Genomic DNA, 26135 nt, shown 5'->3' with positions numbered 1-26135 from the left:
TCCATGGGCTGCAGGGGGACAGCCTGCCTCACCATGGTCTTCACCAGGGGCTGCAGGGGAATCTCTGCTCCAGTGCCTGGAGCACCTCCTCTCCCTCCTTCTTCCCTGACCTTGGTGTCTGCAGGGTTGTTTCTCTCACATATTCTCACTCCTCTCTCCCAACTGCTGTTGCACAGCAGTTTTTTTCCCCCCTTCTTAAACATGTTATCCCAGAGGCGCGACCACCATCGCTGATGGGCTCGGCCTTGGCCAGCGGTGGGTCTGTCTTGGAGCCGGCTGGCATTGGCTCTATCGGACATAGGGGAAGCTTCTAGCAGCTTCTCACAGAAGCCACCCCTGTAGCCCCCCAGCTACCAAAACCTTGCCACGCAAGCCCAATACAAGTGTATATTTGCCTTACGATTGTTTTAGATGCATTTTCCCCACAAGTACATAAATAAAAAGAAACAAATAGCCATTGTTTCCACTGGGCAGAATTTGAGTGTGGAACCATTCAGGTAAATCGCTTGTATCAGAAACTTTTTTCAACAGTTACAGGACAGTAAAAGAAGATATTTTATTTTATTTTACCACTTTAATTAGAGCAGATTCTGGGATACTTTTCATAATTGAACCTTGAATATCCAGGTTGACTCACAGACCAAATGTAAATATTTGAACAGTTAGGTTATGCCTGCAATATTTACACACCATCGTTTTGACTCAGGAATGTCACGTATAGTCAACTACTGTATGTCACATACGTGCAAACAAATACATATAACTTCCTTTTCTGAGCACACATCTCGAGGCTTTGAATCCTGATTATGTATGCACTGATTATTTAAGAAAACATCGGTGGGTACAAATCTCTACAGTACTATTTACTTTTCTTCTAGGTGCGGCTCAGAAAAGGTGCTGCCACTTGTTTACACCAATGCCTTTTGAGACCATTCTTTCATTCCTCTGGCATTAGAAGTGGCCTTAAATATGGAGTTACATAGCACGCTGAAGCCCTATTACCAATAAAACCAGTGTGTGATTTCAGTGTCTTTTATATTGCTGTAACTCCTGAATAACTCTGCTAAGGCTAATGAAGTACAGTAAGGTGGTGAGAAGATACTCCAGTAACTGGGAGTATCACCAGTGTGTGGCCTGTACATTACTTCTTCTGAGCCCTTACTAGGTGATTTAATAGGGGATTGATTCAAAAGTCAGGTAATAATAATCTATATGCATATACTTACTGTTTAGTATTTTTCTTGGTGCATGTGTGTGATATTAGTAATCATACACTGTTTTTTTTCCTTTTTCATTTCATGTGCCATATGTCATTTCAAAGTATATATTTACACCACTTGTAAATCAAGGAAGAAAAAGAAGGAAAGGGAAACACAGTGGAAGCAGGATGTCCTGTATTAAAGCTAATACACATTTATAGCTGCCTCTCTTCTGAGTTTCAGGATACTGATTTGATGCAAACAAAGCACATTTTAGTGGCATTTCCTCTTTTGCAGCAAGAGTTCAAACCCAGTAAAATCACTTGTTTCCATTTGCTTCACTTAACTTTATTTAACAGATACTATACAGTGTTAGACTTTCCATTCTGAGTAACATTGAAAGAGTTAATTTCAAAATGAACCAAAGAAGCAGCAGCAGGAAGATACAAAAAAGTCAGGAGCTATTTTAGCATATTTTATGTGAATTTATATTATTATCTTAATTTATGAAGTCATTAAACAGGCAATGAAGACCTGATACCAATGATATACAAGCTTCATAAGAGTGCAAAATGACTGGCTTCAAAATCAGATGCACTTGAAACGAGGTCTGCTATCTGATCAGGGATGTCTTTTAGGTTTAATCAGATTTTTAGCTGGATTCCACCATGATGTCTGCATATCTAGATAAGGTTATTCAGTAATCTGAATTACCCAGGATCTGACAGGTGACAACCTAACTGATCTTTGTTAAAGGAAATTAAGCAAGGATAAAAAAAAAATTGCAAGCAATGTCTTGGATCCAGTTTTGTTGTGGATCTCTTTTAAATGAATATGGGTACAGAGAACATCAAACACCAGTGTTCTGATGTGGCCTGAGGGCCTCACTGTTTCACTGGAAATTAAGAAGCGTGAAGTGTCTGTATTATTAGGGATTGAAAAAGCAAGACACATTAATTGTGCTGTCAGTTGTTCTTCTACCCTGTAAACAGAGATGCTAATGTAGCCATAGCACTGCTTGGTGTGATGCAGTCCAGTGCATATAATTAACTACAAGCTGGTTGTGTAGTTCATTCGCAGCTGAAAAAATGGAAATGTGGTGGGATTTTATCAGCGGGCTAGTTATTGGATAAGTAGAATGTCATTTTGTATTTCCTGCCCTAAATGTCAGGAATTATCACTAGAACCTAAAATATGAAAAGAAAAGGTATTTGCAAATCCTGTTCAAGACTATGAGGAATCCAGGACTAGACTTCAAAGAGCTGCTAGCTTGAGGAGAAGGTAGAAAATTAAGCAAAACCTGTCAGCATAAAGTATCAGTATTTTTTTGAAACAGTGGCACAAATAGATATCTGGGAATAAATTGTCTCTATCATAGGAGAATTCAAAACTGCAACTTTCTTGTTATTTTAACCTAAAAATGGTTTATGTATCCATGTTCAAAGTAAGAAAAACCTTTAGTGCCATTGCTTGCGATCCAGAAAAAAATCACACCACTTTGACAGTAATTTTCCACTTTGAGTGAGTATGCCACAATTTGGCTATAGCGTTCTTGTACTCACTGATGTACTTTTAAGGCTTTAAGAATTTAACAGTCTTTGGGGGAGGTGGATTTTAACCCCTGCCAAGGGCTTGTCAGTGGGTACCATTGAGGATGGAGTCTTGGGGCACTGCAAGGGTTGTCCTCTCCCATATGTTGCAACAGCATGCCAAGGGGACTAGCCATACAATGACCATTCATGGCAATGAGAGACCTATGGCTAAAGCCTGAGCTGGGTTTGAAAATTTTTGTCCGTAGATAGTTTGTCTGAATTAATCAGGTTTCTAGCTGAAAGGGATTTTGATGCTTAGGAGCATCTGAAAACCCCCTTCCTTTTGTTTATTTTCTATTTCATTTATGCCTAGAGTGATTCCACAGGGTGCTATGAGGTCAGTGTGGACATGTGCTTAAGGATAAATAAATATTGTATTTCGGCTTCCTAAAGATTGACTTGCTCCTCCTTTCCCTGAACTTTCAGAAGATCTCAAGAGGCTGTGCTGAAGCGTGTGGTGTTAAAAACATCAGATCCAACTCCTGCAGACTTTTTTATGGAGCGTAGGCATATGTTGGACTTTTTAAACCAGACGTGTATTTGCTTACTAGTTAAATGATTTGATTAATTAGTTATTTGTTAGTTAAAGACATAACCGAAAGGGATAGATGATAACATGGTACTGAATATATAATTTACATAACTACCCTAACTGAAGTGGGTGTTTAGATTTTAAGTCGAATTTGACCTCATTTCTTCATGGGACCTGAGGTGGTCACACACAGACAGGTTTTCAAAAGAGTTCCAGGCCACATTTACACGTGTTCAGAAGACCCAGCTGGGGCTACATTTCTATAAGGTCCAAGCTCTCATTTATGCATCTAAATAGTGACCTGAGTGCAGAGAAGTATGTCTAGCATCCAATGTGTGAGACATAAATGACATGCTTTTTAGCAATATGTAGTGAGTTTTAACTGGATACAAATGTTGGGCTTGCAGATAGGGTTGAATTCAGTTTCTGAATTTGAGGGTTGTTTGTGGGAATTTTTTTGCATGTAAGTTTGGTTTGCTCTCTGAGATTGCTTTGTAAGTTTTAGTGTAGAGGAATCATGAGAGGCAGAGCTAAACTGTTAAATTCCTACCTGTTTTTTCACTGAAACCGTATGAAACTTCAGCTGTCATGGGTCTCCTGAGTGGAAGATTGTGACCCTTTCAATGAAAACTGGCCAAGTTTCACACCTGCAACAAAACCCACAGAATATCATCCTGCTTCAGGTTTCTCTCTAAACATTTTGTCACAGCTCTTTTTTTCAACCTTACGCAGGACGGGGATGATTTGGCTCTGAACATGTCAGCCAAGTCACATGCTCGGTTTTTGGCTCAGACCCACGGATGGGCAGAGAGCACCAGGAGTTCTCCCATGTCTGCAATACCAGGCGCCACTGAAGCCCTGGCTCAGCAGGAGAACAATTTGAGCATTTTTAAAAGGATTAGATGTAGGATGGAATGCATCCTCTTTTCGTCAAATCTCAATTTCCTTTCATATGTATTTGTGCAACTGAGCCATCTTAAAAGCACAGCAGATATTTTTCAACACACCGAAATGCTGGTTGGGAGTCTTGGTGTTGTTGACCCTGTTTGCTCTATTTGTAGTTAGGCATTATTGACAGGCTCTGTGCTCATATGAAAATATTTTGCTATTAGTGACTTCCCCTTTTCTGTGCAGCGCACAGCTAATATGATTTGCTGATTACACAGATCCTTTTCTTATTCTTTTTAATACAGGCAATTACTGAAAACAGAACTGGGATCCTTTTTCACTGAATATCTACAGGTAGGCATGTTTCTTTCATTTAAATCAGATTTCATTATATGCCACTGAGCAAAATCATTTCCCCCACTCTAAGTCCTGATCTGGAGACCCTTGAAACCATTCAGAGATGTCCACTGACTTCTCCGTGTTCTGTCATTATGGGCTAATGAGATTTGGGTTTTATACATACGTAGTTAGATAGTGAAAGTCCAAGCCGTGGAGTAGATTTGTGCGGTCACTGTGTTTCTGTATGACACTGCTGTCTTTCAGCAGACTTCAGACATTCTCTTTTAACTTAAAATTTAAGTTCCTGAGTAAACCAGTTAAGTTCATTGTAGTATAGTTAATAGGAAAGACATTTAGCAGCAAGTACACACTGTCTATTGAAGCAGTATTCTTGCTGCTTCTCTAAGACAGAGTACATGCTATGTGGGTCAGCCATTTGAAGTTTGAGAAGCACTTTGTACTGCACAGAACATGTGCTGTAGCCTGAAAGCAGTAGGTGATCAGATCATGATTTGACAAGTGTCCCAAGCGATTTAAGCAAGATGGCCACAGGAGGAGTCCTTTGAAGACTGATCATTAAAATAAAAGAGCCGCTTCATTGTGAAAAGTTAAGAATGAACAAAATGTGAAATATGATGGCTAGGGAAGTACAGAATTGAGTAAAGGTAGTCTTATATTTTATTTACAGAATCAGCTGCTCACGAAAGGCATGGTGATCCTAAGGGACAAGATCCGGTTTTATGAAGGTAACTTGGATTTTAGCATGGCTATCTATATCTGTCACAGGAGTTATAGCGAATGCATTCTGGAGGCAGTGTGATGCTTTCTACTATCTTCCTGGGACTATGGATTAGCTTGTATCAATTCATTGCTGCAGTCTGTTGTTGTGTCCTGCCTTGGTGTTCCCATCGGCTTTCATCAAGGAGAGGTGATTGCCTAGAGCAGCAGCGAGGGAGTAAAGGAAGATACCTCCAGCATGGACACTTCCTTCTCCTTTAATTATAGCCTGCTCAATGTTAAGGAAGAGTAGAAAAATAGACTGAGATATCTTAATAAACAAAAAACTAAGCACTAAGATGCTAGTTAGTTGAAGTGTCTGGCTAAGTCCAAAATAATGCTCTAGATTGTTTTAAGAGTTATTCTGGATTCATGCTTACATAAACAAGGTCAGACGCTGTCTCTTCTATTACAGTCAAGGCTCCATTTGTCTGCACCTTCTGGAGGTGTCATCTTAACGGAAGTAAACAGCAAGGATAACCTCCACCCAATGTGTCGTTTTACAGTCACCCTCATTTCATGTCCTATGCTATTGTGCAGCATTTAGATGCGCTGTTAAATATGCTGTTTTGTCCTAGATGTAGGCATACGCCATCAGAGGGTGATATGTTTTCAGAATATCTTCAAGAATTATTGCCCATGTAAACAGTTTGAAGATCTTTGGGGAGTCTTGAGGCAATTTTAATGAAATGCATCTTTCCTTTTCCAAAGCTGCAGTCATAATACCACTTAGTCTAAATACACTGTTTAAGCAGTAGCCTGGAGACAACAATTTCCATTAGTTTCAGCTATCTATAAATCCTAAATGTGACCTTTCATTACTGACAGTACAGTTGATCAGATTAAGATGGTGCTATGGGACCCAGCTTTTCTGATGAAAAGACAATAGCCGTGAACACTGCAAAAAGAGAACAAATTTCACGTTAAAAAAATACCCCCAAAAAGTACCCAAACTCTTCTAAGCTGAACACAGAATTCCTCAATTATATAAAATAGCAGCTTGGAGAGCACAATGGGAGCTGTAAGGATCTCAAGGCCTTCATAGCTGCTTTGTAAATCACAAAGGAAGTTGTTTTTTAAGTATCGAATCAGCAAATTAGGTGCAGAGACCTACCAAGTCCAACCGAAGTCCAACCCCTTTTTCTTCTGGTTTTACTAGCTCGAAAATCAAAAATACTATCTCTGACGTTTGCGGTCAAAGCTGAGATGAAAAATTGCAATGTGAGACCACTAAATGGCTTTCAAATGTAGGAGCATGTTTAGCAAATACAAAATTTCAACAAGCTGTTAAGTTTATTTTGGTTTTGAATTTGGTGTATCATTTTGTGGTTGCCCCTTAAAATATGGTCAGAAATGCTGGTAAGGTGCGGATTAAATTGGTCGTGTTTTTTCCAAGTCCATCCTTGGAAATGTCAGCTCACTAAAACTGGCACGTTACGGGAGGGTAGCTGTAATTTAGGAACCTCATTCAGGGGCAGAGGTCTTTCTGACCGACAGCTTTCTGTTAGCGTGCCTGGGGAGTTGCTGATGGATGTGAGTTTCCAAGGCTGGAATTTGGGTTTCCTGGCAGCAGAGGTAGCAGCACCCCAGAGTCCATCCCGTAGTCATTGACCCCATGGCTCCCAAAACACCCAAGATAAAGTTGGGAGCACGGAAATCTTGGGAGCTCCCATTCTGAGCAGGGCTCCCTTCCTGGGTCTGCAGCAGCAGCGGTCCTGCCCTCAAATCTCAGGTTGTCCCACATCCCATGGTTTGAGTTTCCCTATCCAGTTGGTGTTGAAGTTTTCAAAAGAGGAAAAAGATCACCTCAGAGCACACTTTGGAGGGTTTTTGTCCTGCAGGAGGTTTTGAAAATTTTAGCTTTTGTTTTGAAATGTTGATTTTTTTATTCTTATATTTATTTCAGGAGTTTCAATTAGCTTTTAGAAGCACTGTGAAAAGTACTACATGCATTTTTGTGTCATACAAAATTGACTATATTGTGCTTCATTAAAATGAGCATTTAGAGTAACCCAGCTTCCTGGAATCCGGCAAATGCTTATGGTAAAGGTAGGGATCTTTGCCTGACAGTAAAACAAACATATTCTTGAAAGGACACGGAAGTCACATTCTTCCATGTGAAAGATACTCATGATCAACAAACCGTAGGAGTTCTTCCACAGCCCCCAGTAAAGGGTCTGCCTGGCGAAAGGCAGGTAACTCTGCAGCCTTTCAGAGCTGCTGTACAGAAATCCATCACTTCACAAAACGAGCTGCCTACAAGATGAAAGGAGTGTGTGACAGTAAAGGCATGTTTATCTCAACAGGGTAATTTGCCTTCGTGCAATTCTAGCAGCAAGATTTGAAAAGGACCAATGTTCAGCACCTGCATCTGGAGCCAAATTTGCAAGGGTTTAGTTTCCGCTTAACCTCAACTTGTGGGCAGCTAATGTATTTAACTCTTTTTAAAACTCTGCCCTCAAGGCATAGAGTGGTTGGGCTTCTTCATGCTCGGATTTATATCTTTGAAACACTTTAGTGTTTCAGACACTAGTATATGGAGGTTATAATGCAACAGTATTTATTATTACTGCTACAGCTGCTAGGAAATTTTGGACCTGGTTCCCTGCTGTGTTTCACTAGAACTAATGCAAGACAAATTTTTTAAAAATTGAAACTGAGAACGCCCTTTTCAATCTTGTGCACAAGTGTGTAGGACAGAGAGAACTCCTGCCTGGTGATGCAGAAACAAAGACCTTGGCGTTGTTCACAAGCCAGCAGCTGCAGTATAGCATGGTGATCCAAATTTGTCACTGAAAGCACTTAAAGTCATCAACCCAGGAATAATTCAGGAGTTGCAGATGGGCCAGAGCTGGTGCTATTTGTCATGTGCTTAAAAATGCAGGGAGATCAAGTATCCCATAATAAAGATTGGCACTTGGCTAACTTTGAGTGTAGATGCTTTCATGCAGAGTTTCTTTGTGATATGTGTGTAATTCTGGGCAAAACGTTCCCTGGCTGAGGCCCTAAGTAATGCTGTAATACAAAAATTAAGAATAATATCTGATTCTGACACCAATAGTAATACTGATAGATTGCTATTGAATTTGCTTCCTGATAAGTCATATTGTCTTGTCTGAATGCCTCATAATCCTTGATGTATTTATCTCCATAATACTTGGTGGTGGAGGTGCAGTGACATTGCTCTCCTTTCATAGTTGGGTTAGGGGCACAGGGATGCTAAAGAGCTTGCCCAAGGTCACACAGGCCATTTTGGGGAACAGGGATTTGAAGCCAGCATCCAGCTATCAAGCCAGACTTCCTCTCCCATAGATTTAGGCTCCTGCATGTGCCTCTGTGTTTTACAAAATGTTCTATGAGGAACTCGGTGTCCAGCTTGGTTGTACAACCTGGCTAGAGCTTCTCCAGTTGCCGCTGGGGAGGCTTCCAGGTGGCTGCAGCTGGGGAGGGAATGGACAAGGAGCTGGCTTTGCTGTGAGGACCATGGGGAACTCATGTCATAGCAGGTTTTGACTGCATCCTTTGAAAGTTACAGTAAAAAATAGAGCCGCAACACCATTGTCTTTTTCCATAGATCTTGGGTGAGATTTTCTATGTAAGTGGAGATACAGGGAAGCTAAGGGATCAGTTTGAGGGGACACTGTGTGGAGCATCTCCACAGAGTGCGGTTTGCTCTGCTGCCTTGCAGCTTGGAGTGCAGAGGGGAGCATGGTGGGGGAGATTTCTCTGCAGCAGTGCTTCCACGTTTAACCTGCTGTGTCCTCCTCCTACTGCTCTCCTCCACAGTCTTGTCCAGTAGGTCTTACTGCAAGAAGAGGAGGAGGTAACCTGGGCTATTACTCTTTGTTCTTCACGGGGGGTTTTCTGGGTAAGCTTTAACCTCAAAGTGTCTGAGTTTACTAAGAACATTAGTTGTGTCACCTGAAAAGACACAAATACTGAATGATCTGATACACTGACAGGAATACTAATTCCATACTGCTAATAGTAGCTGGTACATAATTCATCTTTGTGTACAATAGCAGATTCACATTGTTTCCTGCATGTTTTAGTCTTTGCAGTTGGCTGATTACAACGTAAACAGTTCACTAGTTTGTTTTGTGTTTTTGCAGGGCAGAAACTACTGGATACCTTAGCTGAAACCTGGGATTTTTTCTTCAGTGATGTCCTGCCCATGCTTCAGGCTATTTTCTATCCTGTGCAGGTGAAAAATTACTCTGTTACTATAGAATCTTGAAAAACTGGAAAAAGCAACTTTACTGGTTCATCAACAGATTGATGCAATCCTTAACTCTCTCTCCTTGGGCCAGCCTCCCAGTGCAGCTGTTCTGTATAGTCATGTCATGCAAATAAGTTACTTATGCAAACAGGTTTGAAGTGCTTGGGTGAAAAAGTTGAAGGGGAACTTTGAAAACAAAAGTGGAGTGCAGGGAGGATGGTTAGTCCTTCTGCCAGTTCACACTGAAAGTCAAAAAAGGTTATGAATGATAAACTGAAATATGCACACAGTGAAATAAGTGGAGCTGTGTTGGCTTAAATATATACATTTCTCTGCAATGTGAATTTGTCTCTGAAGTATCTCCGCCTTTGAAAAGGAATTGTATTTCCGAGATCAAATTCTATGCTACTGTAAGTGCAATAGTCAGGGGAGTTAGACCAGTTTACATGAGCACAGAATTTGACTCCAGTAATTTTAAATCCACAATAGGTACTTGATCTGATTTGGATGAAGGCTCAATCTTCTAATTTAGTGATGGCCGCAGAGTGTTGTTTATCACTTAAGTCCGAAGGAAATCTGTACCAGATAGGTATAAGTGACCTTCTAGAGTTGCTCCTAGATGCCTACAGATTTTAGTGGGAGCTTGGTGCCTAAACATATCTGGGAAACTTCGGAAACCTTCTCCCACTTTTCCAAGTGGACTTTATGCCTAAAATGATTGTCCAAATATTAACGATATTACCATTTGCATCTGCAGATAATTACAGGCATGAAATCTGAATTCAGTGGAAAAGCTGCAACTTTACACAGAATTTGATTCTGAAAGAGAAGAGCTCTAAAAACATACAGGGCTACTTCACCCATTGACTTGTGTCCTACCAGTAGAAACTTTAAAATGATAGAAATAAGATGGTATTAAAAACCTGTTTGAACACGATGGGAGATTTTTCTAAGTGCCACATAATTTAAATCCGAGGCATTTGGGCATGTAGAGATATAGGTAGGCTCTCAACCTGGTTTTCCAAAGCACTTGAATAAATTAGAACTCACTCAGATGTTTTTGAAAATTGCACCAAATGCCCCTTTTCACTGAGGCCTTTGAAAATAATTTAGCAACACAAGTTTCCTCACCTTTCAGATGGAAATAATTGCTTGAATTTTCAAAGGAACCTGGAGGGGTAAGAGCCCCAAGTCCTATGTAATTTCAGATAGATCTAGGTGCTTGATGTTGTGAGGTTACTTCCAAAAGCCCAGCTGGTGCTTATGTGCTCTTGTAAATTCTATTCATTAGCAATTGAAGCAGATTTGGGGCCTTCTTTACTTCAGTATAAATAACTAACAAAGTGAAAAGGAATGGGTGGGGTGGGGTTGGGTCGGGTCAGGCTTCTTTATTCCAAACTAAGATAAGTCAATACCAGCTGAATACCAGACCTTCTGGAAGTGTTAATATTTGGCTGGCAGGGCTCATAACTGCAGGCAAGAATATATATGTACAGCCATATATACCCAAGGAAAAAACCCTGATGCCAGGAACAGTTTTACAACTCGTCATAAGGCAAGCGGTGTTAATCTCTGCAGGCAGAGCTAGCATTGTATTCTTCAGATGAGATTTTCTTCAACGAGAAGGTATTCTTGAACTGCAAAAAGATGTCTTTGAAAATGCAATGTGAAACTTCAGCTCTGCTCCTGCCTTATAGTGAAGTCTCCCAAACGGTAGAGAAAAGGAGGATCCACAGGTGGGCTGAGTCAGGATTCCTACCATAATTTGAAGACAGTACCCAGCCAGTACTCAAAATCTTGAGAAATAATGGAAATTCAACCCTTTTTCAGCCCTGCTTTTTTTTTTTAACCATATGATACATTTCATTACTGTTAAAGTACAAAATATTCATATATATCCTGCTCTCAGGTATGATCCCCCACACCACCCCTTCATCATCTTCACACACAGTCAGACTCAGTCATTGTCTGCAGCATTCATTACTGCCAAATCAAATTCACTGTGCAGACTTGTAGGCTGCTCTGTGTCCTTTGTTATGTTTCCTTTGCTTTTCATTCAGGTTTACCATTCTTGTAATCCCTTAGAAGTGGAGGAAGGAATTTTGACAGAGGATTTTGAAACGCATTTTTATACTGCTCGTAATCCGTCTTGCTTTGTTTCTGTTTCTAAGGGGAAGGAGCCCTCGGTTCGGCAGCTGGCTCTTCTGCACTTTAGGAATATAATTACCCTCAACATTAAATTGGAAGATGCATTATCACGTTCCAGAGCCAGAGTTCCACCTTCTATTATTCAGATGCTGTTAATACTCCAGGTAAATTGGTTACTTTTCTCAGGCTGTTTTCTTTATCTGTCTTTCGTTTTCTTTATCTGTCTTTCTGTACTGTATTGCTGAAGTCTTCTTAAGCAGTCTCTGATTTTGCTCATTCATTGAAAACTTCTTACCCAGAAAGCCAGATGTAGTCCTAATATCTAAAAGTAGAGACTGTAGAGGTTCAGATTTCATGCCTTAAGAACCAGAGGGTCTGAGAGTAAAGACTCATTTTGAAACTGTGGTCCTTGAAATACGAAGTTGTGCAAGCAGACCAGTGTATGTGGTAATAACATTACTTCCATTAAATGCTGCGTGTTGCTGCATTAGCAGTTCTGGATATGAAGCTTCACATCTGGAGTAGGCAACAAAGTGAATATGCAGTTTATGGTTGAATCGTGGTCATATTTGGTCACTGGAACCAAATTCTAGCAAAGATGTTGATATAAAAACATTAGGACCAGATACTGGTATTTGCCTTCAGTGTTGGATTTTATTTTTTTTCAGTAGTAGTGAGGAGAAACAAAAAGAGGAATTCCAGGTAAAAGGCGAGTTTAAGATTTTTTTTTTCCTTAATTAAAGAAAAGCATGAGCTTGTGTTGAGGAGAAGGGGGATCAGGCAGAAGGGAGGGAGAGGCCCAGGAGTGGATTCTTAGGGGGTGAGGAAGTTGAGATTTTCCTGGCTGCTGATTTTTTTTATAAACAAATAGATTTACAGCAAATGAAAGGATATAGTTTCTCACACTTAAAATGTTTCTTTGCTCTTCATCACCGTATGAATTAGTTCTGTGTCTGAAATTGTTTTAAAGAGCAGGATAATCTAAAGGCCAGTGATGAAAATGGAGCAAAGAGTAAGATTCTCTCTGCTGGGTCAAGAAATGGTATTTCACCTCTGCTATCGCAGTGTACATTTGGTGGAGTGTATAATGGTGTGTTTAACCTAGTTTTCTCAGAAAAAGATACTTATGGGATAGGACTGCCTGCTTGCCCCTTGTCTCCCTTCTCCCCATCTTCCATCTTGCCAAATGCTTCTTGAAACTGCTGGCTGATTGTGGCACAATGACAGCAATATCGGAGATACTAAGATTCCTAGGAATTTCATGGAAATTAGTGTCTGGAGAGAGGAGAGGAGCCTCAGGGAAAAACTGGAGCATGGCTTAACTGCATAATGAGACATCAAAGAATTCACATAATTGAACTGTGAACCCAGCTGTGTTAATAGACACCGGAGACTCCACATAAGAGAGTACTATTGCAAAAACCTTAATCACAGGAAGGTTGTCTATCAGGCCTCATCCTTTCTTAGATGCGAGGTAAACTGTCCCTTCTAAACCAGGCTTCAGCAGTGTCATTGCTAACAGATCTGCTAGCTTTTTTGTGGTTTCTTCTTTAGAGAGTCTGTATTGGCTATGGGCAGGATCCGGCTTCGAATGAATTCGGTGGTGAGCTGGGAACTGAATAACATCCTGATTTAGAAAGTTCATAGGAGGTGATGTGGAGTCATTTGCCAGGATCAGTGCTAAAAGAAACAGTTTCTTTGCAAATCTGCTTTCTTCAACAACCCCAAGTGTTAACAAGGTGGATGCTTGTTTAGGATAAAAGGCCAAATCCCTTCTCATTGCAAAGCTGTTGATGGAAATCAATAACGAAGTGAGAGGGAGTTTGCCCCTGGGTGTTTATTTCTGCATATGTTACCTATGGTTGTGTGGTGGGGATGGTGAGAAGTCCTTTCTTGGCAATTGCTTTGCCAAACTTGTGGTTTAAAATCTAATGGAAATGACAGGAACATGTCAGAAGAAGATCTGGGAATGAGCTATTTACATGCTTAGCAGTGTTAGTCAACAATTGGATTTCAGAGCAAAGGCTTTTTCCCAAATTCAAATGTTAAGTTAAACAAAACCAAATTTTATACATTTATGGCATAATAATGGGATTTCCTTGGCTTAGATCAACTCAACATGTGAGTAGGGCTGGAAGAGAGATAGCAATTCAGCTGTCCAAAGAGCACATGGTAGACTTGTGTGCGTGGATTTCTCAGAGTGAGAGGCGATGTCTTGGTGTGGACATTGTCTAATCCCTATTTCTGTCTACCATGGAATCTCTTCCATAACAAGCTCAGTGACACTGGGGCAGACTCCCTGGGGCTAGAAGATGAGTCTAGTGATGTCAGCCCTGGACCAAGCGTTGAACTTGGTGCTAAGTTTCCCCATTTCTGTCCTTGACAGCCTTGTGCAGCTGTGTTATGTAATTAAGGAGTAGGTCATGTTCTTCAAGACAGCAGCTGTAATGTCAGCTGAAGGTCACAGGTTGACAAAGGCCCATGCTGACATGCACCAGTCTGTCCTGTTAGACTGGATTAAAGCGGCAGAGACTTGGTAACTAACGCAGGGTGCATCTGGTATTGCTCATGTTTTAGCTTGTCATGGTGTAGGGGAAGAGCTCTGTCAGTTTGTCAGAAGACAGTTTCCTAATGGAGGGGAAGGGAAGCTTTTTAAAGAGGAAATGGAAGCTGCACCAATCCTTGGACTTTATTCACGAGGTAGATGCCGATTTGGCAAAGCTCGGTAAGCACACATTTTACCTGAGCTTGGGTTAGCTTCATTGGCTTCAGCATGTGAGCGATTTCATTGACCTCTGTGAAGTTACTGACCTATTGCAAGTTGCACACATTTCTTGCTTGCTCAGCTGGCTGCACTCTGGCAAGGAGAATAAAACAGTCCCTGCCAAAGAACTCCTGAATAAAAGGGCCTGAAATGAAGTTGCACCCCTTCATTGTTTGGGTGATTGTTTTTCCTTCTTTGCATCAAATCTTTTTTCCTGTCCACAGTAAACTATTTGCTAGAATTATGCCTACCAGCCATGCATTTAATACCTTAACATGTGATACAGCACCCACACCCGTCCTCTGGCATACAGTGACATAATAGAGGATATACATTGGGACAGAAGGGGTCACCAACCTGACACATACCTCACAATTTGCCCAGAGAGCCAAATACCTCAATTTCTTTGTGTTTAAGACATCAAAGACTAAAAAAAAATTAAAAAAAAAAAAAGGAGGGAAGAAAAATCTTATGTCTTCTCTATGCAGTCCCTTTTGAAGGAAAGAAGAACCTCCATTTCTGGGATAAAGCTGTTACAAGTATTCTAATAGCAGATTGTATATCTGAAGCTTTGTTGTAAGATACTCTCCATTTAAAGGATTAGAAATTAGTCCTTGAGTTAATTATTAGACTTAGGTTCTCCAATCCAGTAGAGCCACTTCTTACCAGTGCTATAACCTGGTCTAATTACAAACCAGCAATCTATCAGGAAAGCAGCAGTCCACCAGAACTGGGGGAAGGAGTGATATTCCTGTGCTGTTGAAGTCAGTGGGAGTTCTATCACAGCTTGGAAGAAGGGCCTTACACCACTCAAACTCTCGATTGCCAGCATAGCCTGACCCAGTTACAAAGCACAAACTGAAATGTTAATTCTTTCTGGCTGCATGTAGGCAACATAAGCTGAAGTGCCTCCAGGATGCTCTTGTTTAAGTTGCAGGGCCTTCAAGAGCAGAGTCATGACTGAGGGAAGTAAAAGAACTAAAACTGCTTTTGAGCACAGAGTGATGCACAGGAGCTCACGTAACTACACTGAGTTGTTAGTCTCACCTCGGTAACCTTTCTCTTTGGGTGAAATTAGGAAGCTGGAGGGAGAGGGATAAACAGAAGGAGAGATTAGGAAAGAATTTTCTCCTTTATGCTCTGTGAACCAAAAAGAGCAAAACTACCACCAGAGGATAAACAATCTGACTTATTTCCCAAAGCATGTTGTCAAGGAAGACCTTTGCCACTGAAACTGGAACATCTTATCTCCAGGTATCTCTCCTGAGGTCTGAGAAAGTTGGAAGAGAAGAATTAAAGAGTGTTTATCTGCATCTTTCGGTTAACATCAGGATTATTTGAGTTCACAGAATCTCTCTGGGTGACCTGAGGCATTTAAAAACCCTAGAAGAGCACAGCACAATATCTCTCATGCTGAGGGATGAGGCCTCACTAAACATAAGCTCTGAAGAGAAAAATAAAACCTGTGGTTTCCTTTTTGGCTTCTCTGAGCTTCATTTGAACTCCCTTGCCCGTTGTCATTCTCTGTAAAGGAAGACAAAATAAATACATAAAACTGCCCAGTGCGACCTATTTGTTATCTCTGGAAAGTTCCTAAATGTAGGTTCAGCTCCTTGCACTTTAAAGGGATGAGAAAAGCACATTGCAAGAGCTGAAAGCAAAATGCAGAGTGCTGTTTTTCCATCTCAGCAGCCACATAGCAAACCAAAGACAACGTAGTGGTTAAAAACAAAATACCCTTTGCTATTGGAAAACTGCAGGGTCCTGCCTGTGGAACAGCAGATTTGCTGTAACACTACAATGTGTGTCAACTGGGGTCAATTCTTTATGGCCGTAAGTTTTCGAATTTGGTGGTTGCTTTTGAGAGGTTGTCTTACTAAGTCTCTTAGACCTGAAGCATAGGTTGAACAAAGTGGTGTGGGTGTGAGGTTTCAACATGCTTTTAATTTCTCTTTACCTTTTTCTGAATTCCTGGTTTCTAAGACACAAGAAGTAGAAACCAATAAATAAATGTGTTGTAGACCCTATTTAAATATAAATCACCATATCAAAAACCTGTGCTTCCCCTGGGTTGTGCATAAATGTGTTTTCTTCCTTCCTGGTGAAAGGGTGGCTTGTCTGTGTCATTTGCATCAGCCCCATAGGCATGTAAGGAGTCAGGTAAGAAATCTTATAGCTGAGACACTGCCTGACACAAAGGGAAGAGTCCTCCATTGCTTTGTGTTGACATACGCGAAACTGAGAATCTGGCCCTCAAGATTTACACCTTAGAGTACTTTGTAGAAACAATGCTTGCTTCTAAGCAATATCCTCTGTCTTATTCTGTCTTATTTATCGTCTCTATCAGCAAGTGCAGTTTGCAGTAATCAAATTGACAGGGGTTTGTTATCCTGGAATGAATTTGTATTGCCGTGATTTTTAACAAGGCATAGTATTCATTTGTTGTAGGAAAAAGATCTTTTTGAAAGAAAATCTTGACCTTTTTGCTAGTGAGGAGTACTTGTATTTGATTTTGAATTTCTTTGTATGGTTTTTATTATTGTGCTAGTTTTCTGGTGCTGGGAGTCATTTCTGCATGGAAGCAGTAAAAATGCTGGAACCATTTAATCTACATCTTGAAGTATTGCCTTAAGCAGGTTGGGATGTGCCATGTTAATGAATATGAGACAAGAAGCTGGGAACTGACCTGGGAGTTCAAAAAAGTGACAGCAGCAGTAGCCCGAGTGCAACACGGGGGAATCAGAAAGGTCTAAATGTACATCACAGCGGTGCTGACACTTTGGTCGGCCGATGGTGCCAGACGGGAGTGCTAAATACACTATTTGTACTAACCAAAGTACAGCCTTCGCTTGCTTGCATGTCAAGCAAGAGCAATCCCCCTGCCATAGTTCGGGCCCTTGGTGTAAGTGGTAAGGATGTGAGTCAGTGACAGTCGGTGGCTATCCGTCTTCCATTTACAAGCTGTAGGATTATAGTTAAGGAGGGAAACCACATCAGAGGCATTTTCCCTCTATAATAGTTTTAGCTCTGTTTCCACCTGGCACTTAATTTCATGGCTCACCACGAGTATGTTTTCTCTGGGGGCAGAGATAGGGGGAGCGAGCATGGTTGCTCTTAACCATTCTGTAAGCCTGGTAGACGGGGCTTTTTCAATAGTAACTCCAACGCAGCCAGTGTTTCTACACCATGAACCTTGAAAGATCTGCACTCATGTGGACCCTCTTTGTAACTAAGGCCAATGGAAGTCCATTGCCATATGAAAACAATAGATTTCGGTTTGAAATCGAGTACTCTCCAAAACTAGCTCTCAACATATGTGATAACACTACATGTTGCCACTTCTGTAACCTTAAGCAGCGGAAAAACAGGAAGGCAACATAAAATGTTGTAGTTGTTTTGCTTTGTTATATATTAACCTGTCTCATGAACACCATGGCGTAGTAATTCAAATGTGCGTCTTGTCCCTCCTAACAGAAAGACAGTGTTCAAGGGAACATGACCATAACCTTGTCCATACCAATTAAACACCATTGTTTTAGAAGGCAATTTGCATTGTGCAGACCCCCTTTGGGCGTACGCTTATAGTGCATTTTAAGAGTAGCTCGCTTTAAGTAAAATGTTGCTTCTCTGAAGGATACCAGTTAGTTAACCAAAGGTATGGCTTCAGACTGAGTTGGTCAAATGCCGCAGCAGTTGTCCAGACTGCCCTGAGTTACGCTGTTACCGTCCATCAGGTCCTCTGCAGTTACTGCCCATTTGCTGTCTGGCACTGTGGTAGGTGAGAAGTGCTTACTTGTCCTCCTTCAAATTACTCAACACTTGCCTTGGGGCTAGGGTGGGTGCGCATGGAGTTACGGTGTAGCTGCTGCCTACAGCACCTGAGACTACCTTAGCCCACAATAATTTATTTGTGCAACCTAAGTGTGAGTTGTTTCAGCTCAAGTCAGTTACATACATGTTTAACCTCAACTAAACCATGTTGTCCTTACTAAAATATATGTTTGTCTCCTGGACTTTGCCTCCATTAATGAAACTGGCCTATTAAAACCAGTACAAGTTCATTGGTAGGCAAATCCTTAGTCCTTAACAAAATAGAGTTAAATCAGTAAAATTATTCTTAACTTGAATTAGAATGTCCCTGCAGACCCTATAATTTTATCGAGTAAGGGGGAGAAGGTTTTAACTAATTGCATTAGTTTGTACAAATCTTTTGTGGACCCATTTGGGCCAGTAGACTAAAACTGGCATAAAAGATAGCATAGAAATTTTGACTGTTGAAAAACTCTGAGCAGGAAATGTTCCCATGGTGGAAGAATCCTTTGAGGCAGGGTGCTTTAATACTGTAATTCATAGGTTGTCTACAGGGGGGACATAAGAAAGTTAATCTAAGCTACCTTTTAAAGAAGATTAATTAAACCTCATTAAAACTCTGTATGGACACTCATTCTGAGAATTAAAGGGGTAGGAGGGGAGGCAAGTTAAATTAATGACACTTCAGTTCTACATCAGAGGCCTAAGCACAATTTATCTAAACAGCTTTCTGTTCTTAATTTAGTGAATATAATTTCATTTTCCTGAGTGTCCCCAGGTAGACAAAGCCATGAGGGAATCGTGGCTGTTGAATTGCCCAGTGAACTACAGGGGGGTGTCCCCAAGAGGTGGCAGTCACTTCTCAGCTGTTATGGCCGACCACAGACCTGGGAGCCATCCCAGGTGCCACCGGCACCGTGGGTGCTATCTAGCAGCTACGGCAGTGGTGGCACCTGGCACAAAAGGGGAGGACCGTTTGCTTTCCGTGACTGAGTTGTGTCCGTGCAGGTAGCAAGGTCAGCCGATGCTGTGGTCGGGGTCGCTGGTGCAGCACCTCCTGTTCTGTCCTGCTGGGATTCACCTGGTCCTGCTCATGAGAAGAACGGCAAAAGTAATTTCCAACAGAAAGACTGTGCAGGGTTGTTTCGTAGCATTGCATACATGGGCTTCCCTGTGATTTTCGGAGATGAGTCGACATCGGTTTCCAGTCAGATGTATACTGAGCTGCAGCTGGGTGCAGAGCAGCTAGGATAGTCCCCTGTGCAGGTACCACCATACCCCTGCCTTCTCACTGCCTAAAGCTTTTTAGCTGAGCACAGGGCTAGCAGAGAAGTTTCCCGCCAGGAGATCTCAGAGGCAGCCCATGTGCCCATTCTCCTGCTCCTGGAGCCCTTCCTGCGGCAGACACGGGGCTCCACAGTGCTCGCTGGATTTTGAACGCTGGTGCTTGCTGGTAGCACAGCTTCTTCTCCCATCATCTTGCTGGCTGCATTGTCACCTTTTACCTTCCCATACGTTGCCTTCTGGCTCTTTTCCTCCCCTGACCCCATCTTATTTCCCCACAAGGCAGAAGGGAGGAAGGCAGAGAGGGAGCTAGCTGGCAGTGTGTTAGTCACATGGAGGACAGCTGGAAGCTCATCCTTGCAGGCAACTCTTTCGCTGATCTCAGTTTCCCCCTGCTGTCTTTGATTATGCCCATAAACTGGGTCGAGACCCAGTAGCAGCCAGTTGCAGAGTGCCAGGGCACACAACAGGGAGCTGCCTGCGCTGCAGGCCCCTTAGACGGTCGTGACTGACAAGCATCTCTCGGCGATGCCCAGACTGCTGAGTCCTCCCAGAGGCAGCCGTGACCTGAGCAAGTTATGGGGACCCGGGCGGCAGCTAGTGGAAATGCAGATGCTGTGAAGCTCCGTTTGCCATGTAGGCAGCGGGAGCTGGAGCTGGTTGCGATCTCTGGCAGGCAGCCAGCTGCCCGTCTGGTTTGGGGACAGATGAGGGCACAGCCAGCACTCCTTGCCCTGGAAAGGAGGTGTCCCCCGGCAGCAGGCACGGAGCGGTTTGCCCACACCGATGTGAACGGCAACTTTGTGAAAGAGTCCCCTATAATTAGAGAGGAGCGAAACAAATCGTTTCCTGTATGAATTGTGTGGAAGCAACTCTGGCAGCTGTTTGCTTTCCGTCAGGGTTTCTCCTGGGGTTTTGGTGTTTGCCTGTTTCTCTGTCTATGCTATAGAATTTTATTATAATGGGAAGACATGTTTCCATTTAAGCCAACAGGGTGATTAAAACAAGTTATGTAAAATGTCCTAGTCTCCGCCTTCTCCCCAGAAGGTGCACTGAGAAGGGAAGGAGTTGTGAAAGATGCGGAAGCTCCTGCTCTGCAATGCCACCCAAGCGCTGTCCCCAAGCCTTTCCTCTCCTGGTCTGTGGTTGCTAGTGGCAGAACCAGCAGCCCACAGGGACAGCGTGTACCAGGCTAGTGGCACGGGGACTTGTGCAGAGGGTAGCTGCTTTGTGGTGTATTTCTTCCAAAAATAAACAGGCTGTGTGTTGCCATCTGCAGAAGATAGGGGAGTGATTGAGTGAGTCTCTCGGAGGCATCCTATCTCCCATGGTGAGTGGACAGGGTTAATTGTCTTCTATCAGTAATTTCACAGTCTTACCCTTAGCTCTGCTGCAGCTGCAGAAGAAACAACTATGTGGCATGGTGATACGCGACACGTACTATGAAATTCATTAACTTGCCACTACCCAATTATTACAAGCAATTAAAAGGTAAACAGTTAATCATGTGACAGAGCAGGATTCAGATTATGTTATTTGATTTAAACCATTATCTGTTGGGAGCCTTCTCCTGTTTCCAGTGAGCTACTGGGTGGTTGTGGCAAAACTTCTGCAGTACAAGGTGACAACGATGTGACAGGTTGTGCCTGCGAGTCAGGCGTGTGGGCAGTCGCGCCGAGCATCCCTGCTACGTTATGGCTTTGCTGCGAGCAAACTGGCTCGCTGTGGTGGTGCAGTTTTGCTGAGAAGCAACCATCCATCAGGAAGAGTGTGGGAGCTGTGGCGGGGCAAGCCAGGGGCGCAGGGAGGGGAGGGGACCGCTCCTGACTCATGTGCTCTTCAAAATGGATCCAGAGGCCTCCGGTTTGAAGTCATTAGGCAAGGGATTTCACTTTAGTGCTCTCTGATCCAAATGCAAAGCAAAAAGCAAGCATGCTGCAATCAAGCAGATGCTGGCAAGAGGAAAAGCTGTCATTTAGCCTCGTTGAAATCTGTCAGAAAGGTATTTTGCAAAATACAGCTGTTGTACTCGGAGTGGCTCTTGCATAAAACCAATTAAATTTCTTCTCCTTGAGCAGCTAAGAGCTGTCAGCTGCTTCTGTTACCGGCCACCAGCTATCTCCAAGCCTCCTTTCTTGCAAGCGTGGGTAGACAAGAGTCTTCGTGTACTGGGCACTGTATAAACACAATGAAAATACGGTCTCTGCACTAAAGATCGTGCAGCCTGATGCAAGAGACAGTAGATGTATCTGGACAGACAAATGGGGAACAGAAGGAAACAAGGAGACAAACGTACTAGAAGTGATTTTATGACAAATAATACATCGTTGGCCTTAGTGGTCTAGATGTCCTCTGGAGACTAAGGGCAATGTGGTCCTTCTTGTCCTCTTGTTGTAGGTTGCCTGTTGGGCTCCAAGAAGAAGAATACATTCCTAATTCCTCCTGTATCACTCATGAGCCTTTCTTGTGGTTTCCTTGTTTAGTTGAAGAGAACAAAACCTTGGAAGAAGCAGTAGGGTATTTCCATTGTTTCTCAAAATGTCTGAATCACATGAGGACAAATGTTCAGGCAGTATGAAGCTAATGCAGCTCTGCTAAAGCCCTTGTATATAGAGGAGGACTTGGGCAATAGTTTTGCCTGAAAAGCTCTAGAATATGGTTATATATGTAGCTGTGTTGTTAACATTTAAAACAGAAGCAAGGAGAAGGCTTGCTCTGTGGAGGTGGCTGTGTGATATTATATGAATTAAATTAAAGCACGAGCCAGCGTTGGGGGGGGGGGGGGGGGGGGGGGGGAGGACTTTCATTTCAGTAGTAGAGTCATATCAACAAGAGGTAGGTCAGGGCATCTGTTGGTTTCAACCACACAGGTTTCCACTACATGTAGATCTACCACAGTTGTTGTAAGAATTGCTGAATGCTGCTGAATTTTGCCAGAGCATGGAGTTGCCAGTGTGCACGTCCCTGACGGGTGATGGGGACGAAGGAGGGAAGGTCAGCCCTTTAGAGCCACTTCTGCGATCTCATCCCTAATCCGTGTACTGTTTGCATTTGGGGAGTACACTGCTCAGTGCTCTCTGGCTGTAAACTCAGATTTTGTATGCTTGTATTTCTTTGTTTCCTTTTATCCTTTACACATTGGGTTGCTGAGAGAGGGTTTCTGCTCTAGATCCAGTCACTTTCCAAGTATTTTGAATTGGCAAAGACTTTTTTATTGACATTAAATTGTTCTGTAGAAATGTGTTGCTTTCAGCAAAGCTTTTGCTGCAAGCCAGGAGGGCTCCCTCAGGCCCAGGCTGCTGGGCACCTGGGCTCCAAAACTTCTGTGTTCTGGGACTGATGGAAGCTCGACCTCCTTGTGGAAGAGAATAACCATGAAGTGCTTGCTCAGGAGTGTGCTGCTCAGTTCCGTTATCCAGGTGGGTTGCTCCCTGCCTGCACAAGCAGCAGGCTGAGGGCAAGCAGCTGTCCTGAGTGGCTGGTTGCCCAAGCAGACAGCTGCCTGCGAGTGGCGTCTGAACCACGCACCTTCTTCAGCCAGGATAGATGGGTGATCTGGAGGTGATCTGCTGCTTTCTGGCTCACAGGGATGAGTTGTTGGTGATGAAAATGGTGTCGTCACCAGAAACAGCAAAAATTTAAAAAATCCAGAAGGCACAACTGACACGTCTGCTCAGTCTATTCAAGTGTATTTCAGAAAAGAAGAAAATTCATGGATTAGATTCAGTCACCTGCAAAGGATGAAGCAGCATGGAGGATGCTGAGGGATGAATGTTCATTAATGATTTAAAAGGGGAGTGTGGCTGTGAAAGGCAGTATCAGAAATCCTCACAAGTAGGTAACAGCAGTCAAGTTAATGTTTGCAGCTCTTCAGAAGTGTTTCTTGGATGTCTCTTCAAAAGAGCCTGGATGCACTGAGGGAGGGCTCTGCCATCCTTTTTTCTGTTTGAGTACCCACCTGAAAATAAATGCAAGATGGATTTTCTTGTAATAAATGTTAAACGAGAAGACACTCAGAGCCAAGACTAGGTAAAAGTCTTGAATGCTCGTAGTTAAAAGTCATCAATTCCCCAGCAAGGTTAGATGAGCTTAATGTGGATAGATCAGTAAGAACTTCAGGAGGGAGCCTAAAAAGAAGTGAGAAGCTTTATTCTCTTGGACATTAAACATCACATCTAATTATTTGGTAACTCGCAGGGTGATCTCTGCATGGGGCTGCACATGCTCTTCCGTGCACGTGTGTGTTTGCCTGTGAGTATAATGTGGCGGTGCTAAAGCATTTGTAAATGCAGATAAACTAACTCTAGCTCAAATTTATTCCATAAACAGCTCTTCAGAGACACTCACCTCTGCATAGATTCATTTGGTGGGTTGTTTCAAAGTCACATTAGCTTATTTGACTGAGATGATTGCAGCTCTCGTCTGTGCCCAGGGGAGTCGCTTAGCTGGGAATCAGACAACCTCTAGCCCTAAAACTATGAAAGGCAGAAATGCATACCATTATTTTTGTTGGATCTTTATTAGCAAACTGGCTGTTCAGCTTCTGCAGGATCCTAAGCACTGTGTTTAAAGCCTCAAAGTAACTTCCTTACTTCTAATCATTTCATATCTTTTACTTATCTTCAGCCTTCTTCTTCATCTTTTGCAGTCTCATATAAAATGTTGAATAACAGTTTAAAGAAAAATAATGCATTGGATTTCTGTGGGTTGGGGAAGACTAGCCTGTTCTTAGTGTTGTTCCTTTCTGGAAAGAAAAATCCTATTGCTATCTTTCTGCAGCCAAGCCATTTGAAAAACACTCACCAGCTGAACACAAACCGTGTCTGGGTGTTTTGTATTCCTTATCTTTTGTCTGTGTCTCAGTGCCACCAATGAAAGGAAGAGAGAGACAGAGCAGCTTCTCATGCTGACATTGACATAACTTGGCACTTGCTGGAGATTAAAGTGAATGTGACAGGATCTTTATTTCTGAGGCAGTCACAGGGATCTGAAGTGCTGACTTCTGTCAATATGGCAATGGCAAGCTTCTCTGCCTCTCCCTTCGGTGAACGCTGTTGCTATGAGAAAAGCAAGAGGCAGAGATGAGACAAGACATGATTTAACCCTTCAAATATTCTAGGCTTTACCAGTATGCCAGTGGCTTAGGAAAAAATGAAGAGAGGAAAAAATAATGTGAGGCAATGCTACCGAAGGCTCGTAATGATACAACCATGAATTGGGCAGCTGCATCTGTCCAACACATGCAAAAAGAATACCAGTGCCTAGGAATGGACATGTAATGCATAGGGCACGGCCTCCCATGATTGTAAACCAGTATAAAATTATTAACCTAACAGGGGTTATTCTGACTTAAAGCAATTGAGAATTTGATGTACAAGTCCTACTTTCCACATTTCCTCCCGCCATGAGATATACCTGTTTGTGAACACACATAGCATAGTCTTAGAGGTTTAGTGAAAATGAGTCCATTATGAATTCCTAGCCCCCTCCACTGGGCTGAGATAGCCCTCTGAGAGGGTCCTTTCTTCCAGCTTGTTCCAGTCTGCAAACGTGTGGTCTCCATTTCCCCCCAGCCCAGCCACATTTTTCTTGTTCTGCCTTTGGACTGCTGCCAAGAAACCCCCACGGGGAAGAGGGCACACATAGTTCAAGTGGATCAGGTTCAGCTTAGTCAACACAGGCTTGGACAAAGCAAAATTTAGTCCCTGCTTGAAGCAGTTTTGATCCTGTTTTGAGTCTGTTTCCTAAAGGCTAAAAAATGTCTGAGTTGTCTGCTTGGCATGAAAGTGGCATGAATCATCAGGGAAACCCAGGATGAAGTACCTGAAATTTTCTATCCTGGCAAACACAGACAAGTGGGCTAGAAGCAGGAGCAGGAAGATTAAACTCCCAGTCCTTGACCCCTTTCTGCTCCCAGTTAGTTTGATGCAGGGCATTTCATTTTACCCAGATGTCTCTTCAGAATGGATCAATTGATCTTGTAGTCCCTCTCAGTTTGCTCCCAGAGTTTACTCAACATTTTTACATTTTTACGGGACTTGAAGCTCTCAGATGGAGAGTCCTCCAGAAATGCTGAGCCCCATTGAAGCTAGTAGAAGAACATGGGCCAGCAATGTGCCCTTGCTGCAAAGAAGGCTAATGGTAACCTGGGCTGCATTAGACAAAGTATTGTCAGCAGGTCGAGGGAGGTGATCTTTCCCCTTTACTCAGCACTCGTGAGGCCATACCTGGAGTGCTGTGTCCAGTTCTGGGTGCCTCGGTACAAGAGAGACATGGACATACTGGAGGGAGTCCAACAAAGGACCGTGAAGATGATTAAGGGACAGAAGCATCTCTCATGTGAGGAAAGGCTGAGAGAGCTGGGACTGTTCAGCCTGGAGAAGAGAAGGCTCAGGGGGATCTTATCAATTGTTGTAAATACCTGAAGGGGGAATGTAAAGAAGATGAAGCCAAGCTCTTCTCGGTGATGCTCAGTGACAGGACCAAAAGCAATGGGCACAAACTGAAACACAGGACGGTCCGTATGAACATAAGGAAACACTGCCTTACTGTGAGGGTGACTGAGCACTGGCACAAGTTGCCC

At 42.7% G+C, this 26135-nt stretch overlaps 1 protein-coding gene across 5 annotated transcripts in view; it reads left to right on the top strand.

The window, feature by feature from the left end:
- The window catches only part of PRR5 (proline rich 5), a 94250-nt gene that overhangs the window by 53021 nt on the left and 15094 nt on the right, over positions 1-26135 (top strand). For all 5 annotated transcript variants that reach the window (XM_050914941.1, XM_050914940.1, XM_050914942.1 and 2 more), the window contains 4 exons: positions 4517-4565; positions 5239-5296; positions 9440-9531; positions 11718-11858. In XM_050914941.1, the coding sequence (XP_050770898.1) occupies positions 5260-5296; positions 9440-9531; positions 11718-11858 (270 nt within the window). In that variant the 5' untranslated portion in view covers positions 4517-4565; positions 5239-5259. The remainder of the gene's footprint in view (positions 1-4516; positions 4566-5238; positions 5297-9439; positions 9532-11717; positions 11859-26135) is intronic.

Source organism: Gymnogyps californianus, chromosome 1 (genome assembly GCF_018139145.2).
Source record: "Gymnogyps californianus isolate 813 chromosome 1, ASM1813914v2, whole genome shotgun sequence".
Lineage (NCBI taxonomy): Eukaryota > Metazoa > Chordata > Aves > Accipitriformes > Cathartidae > Gymnogyps > Gymnogyps californianus.
The sequence above is the reverse complement of the archived record's forward strand: the minus strand, read 5'-3'. Positions and strand labels throughout refer to the sequence as shown.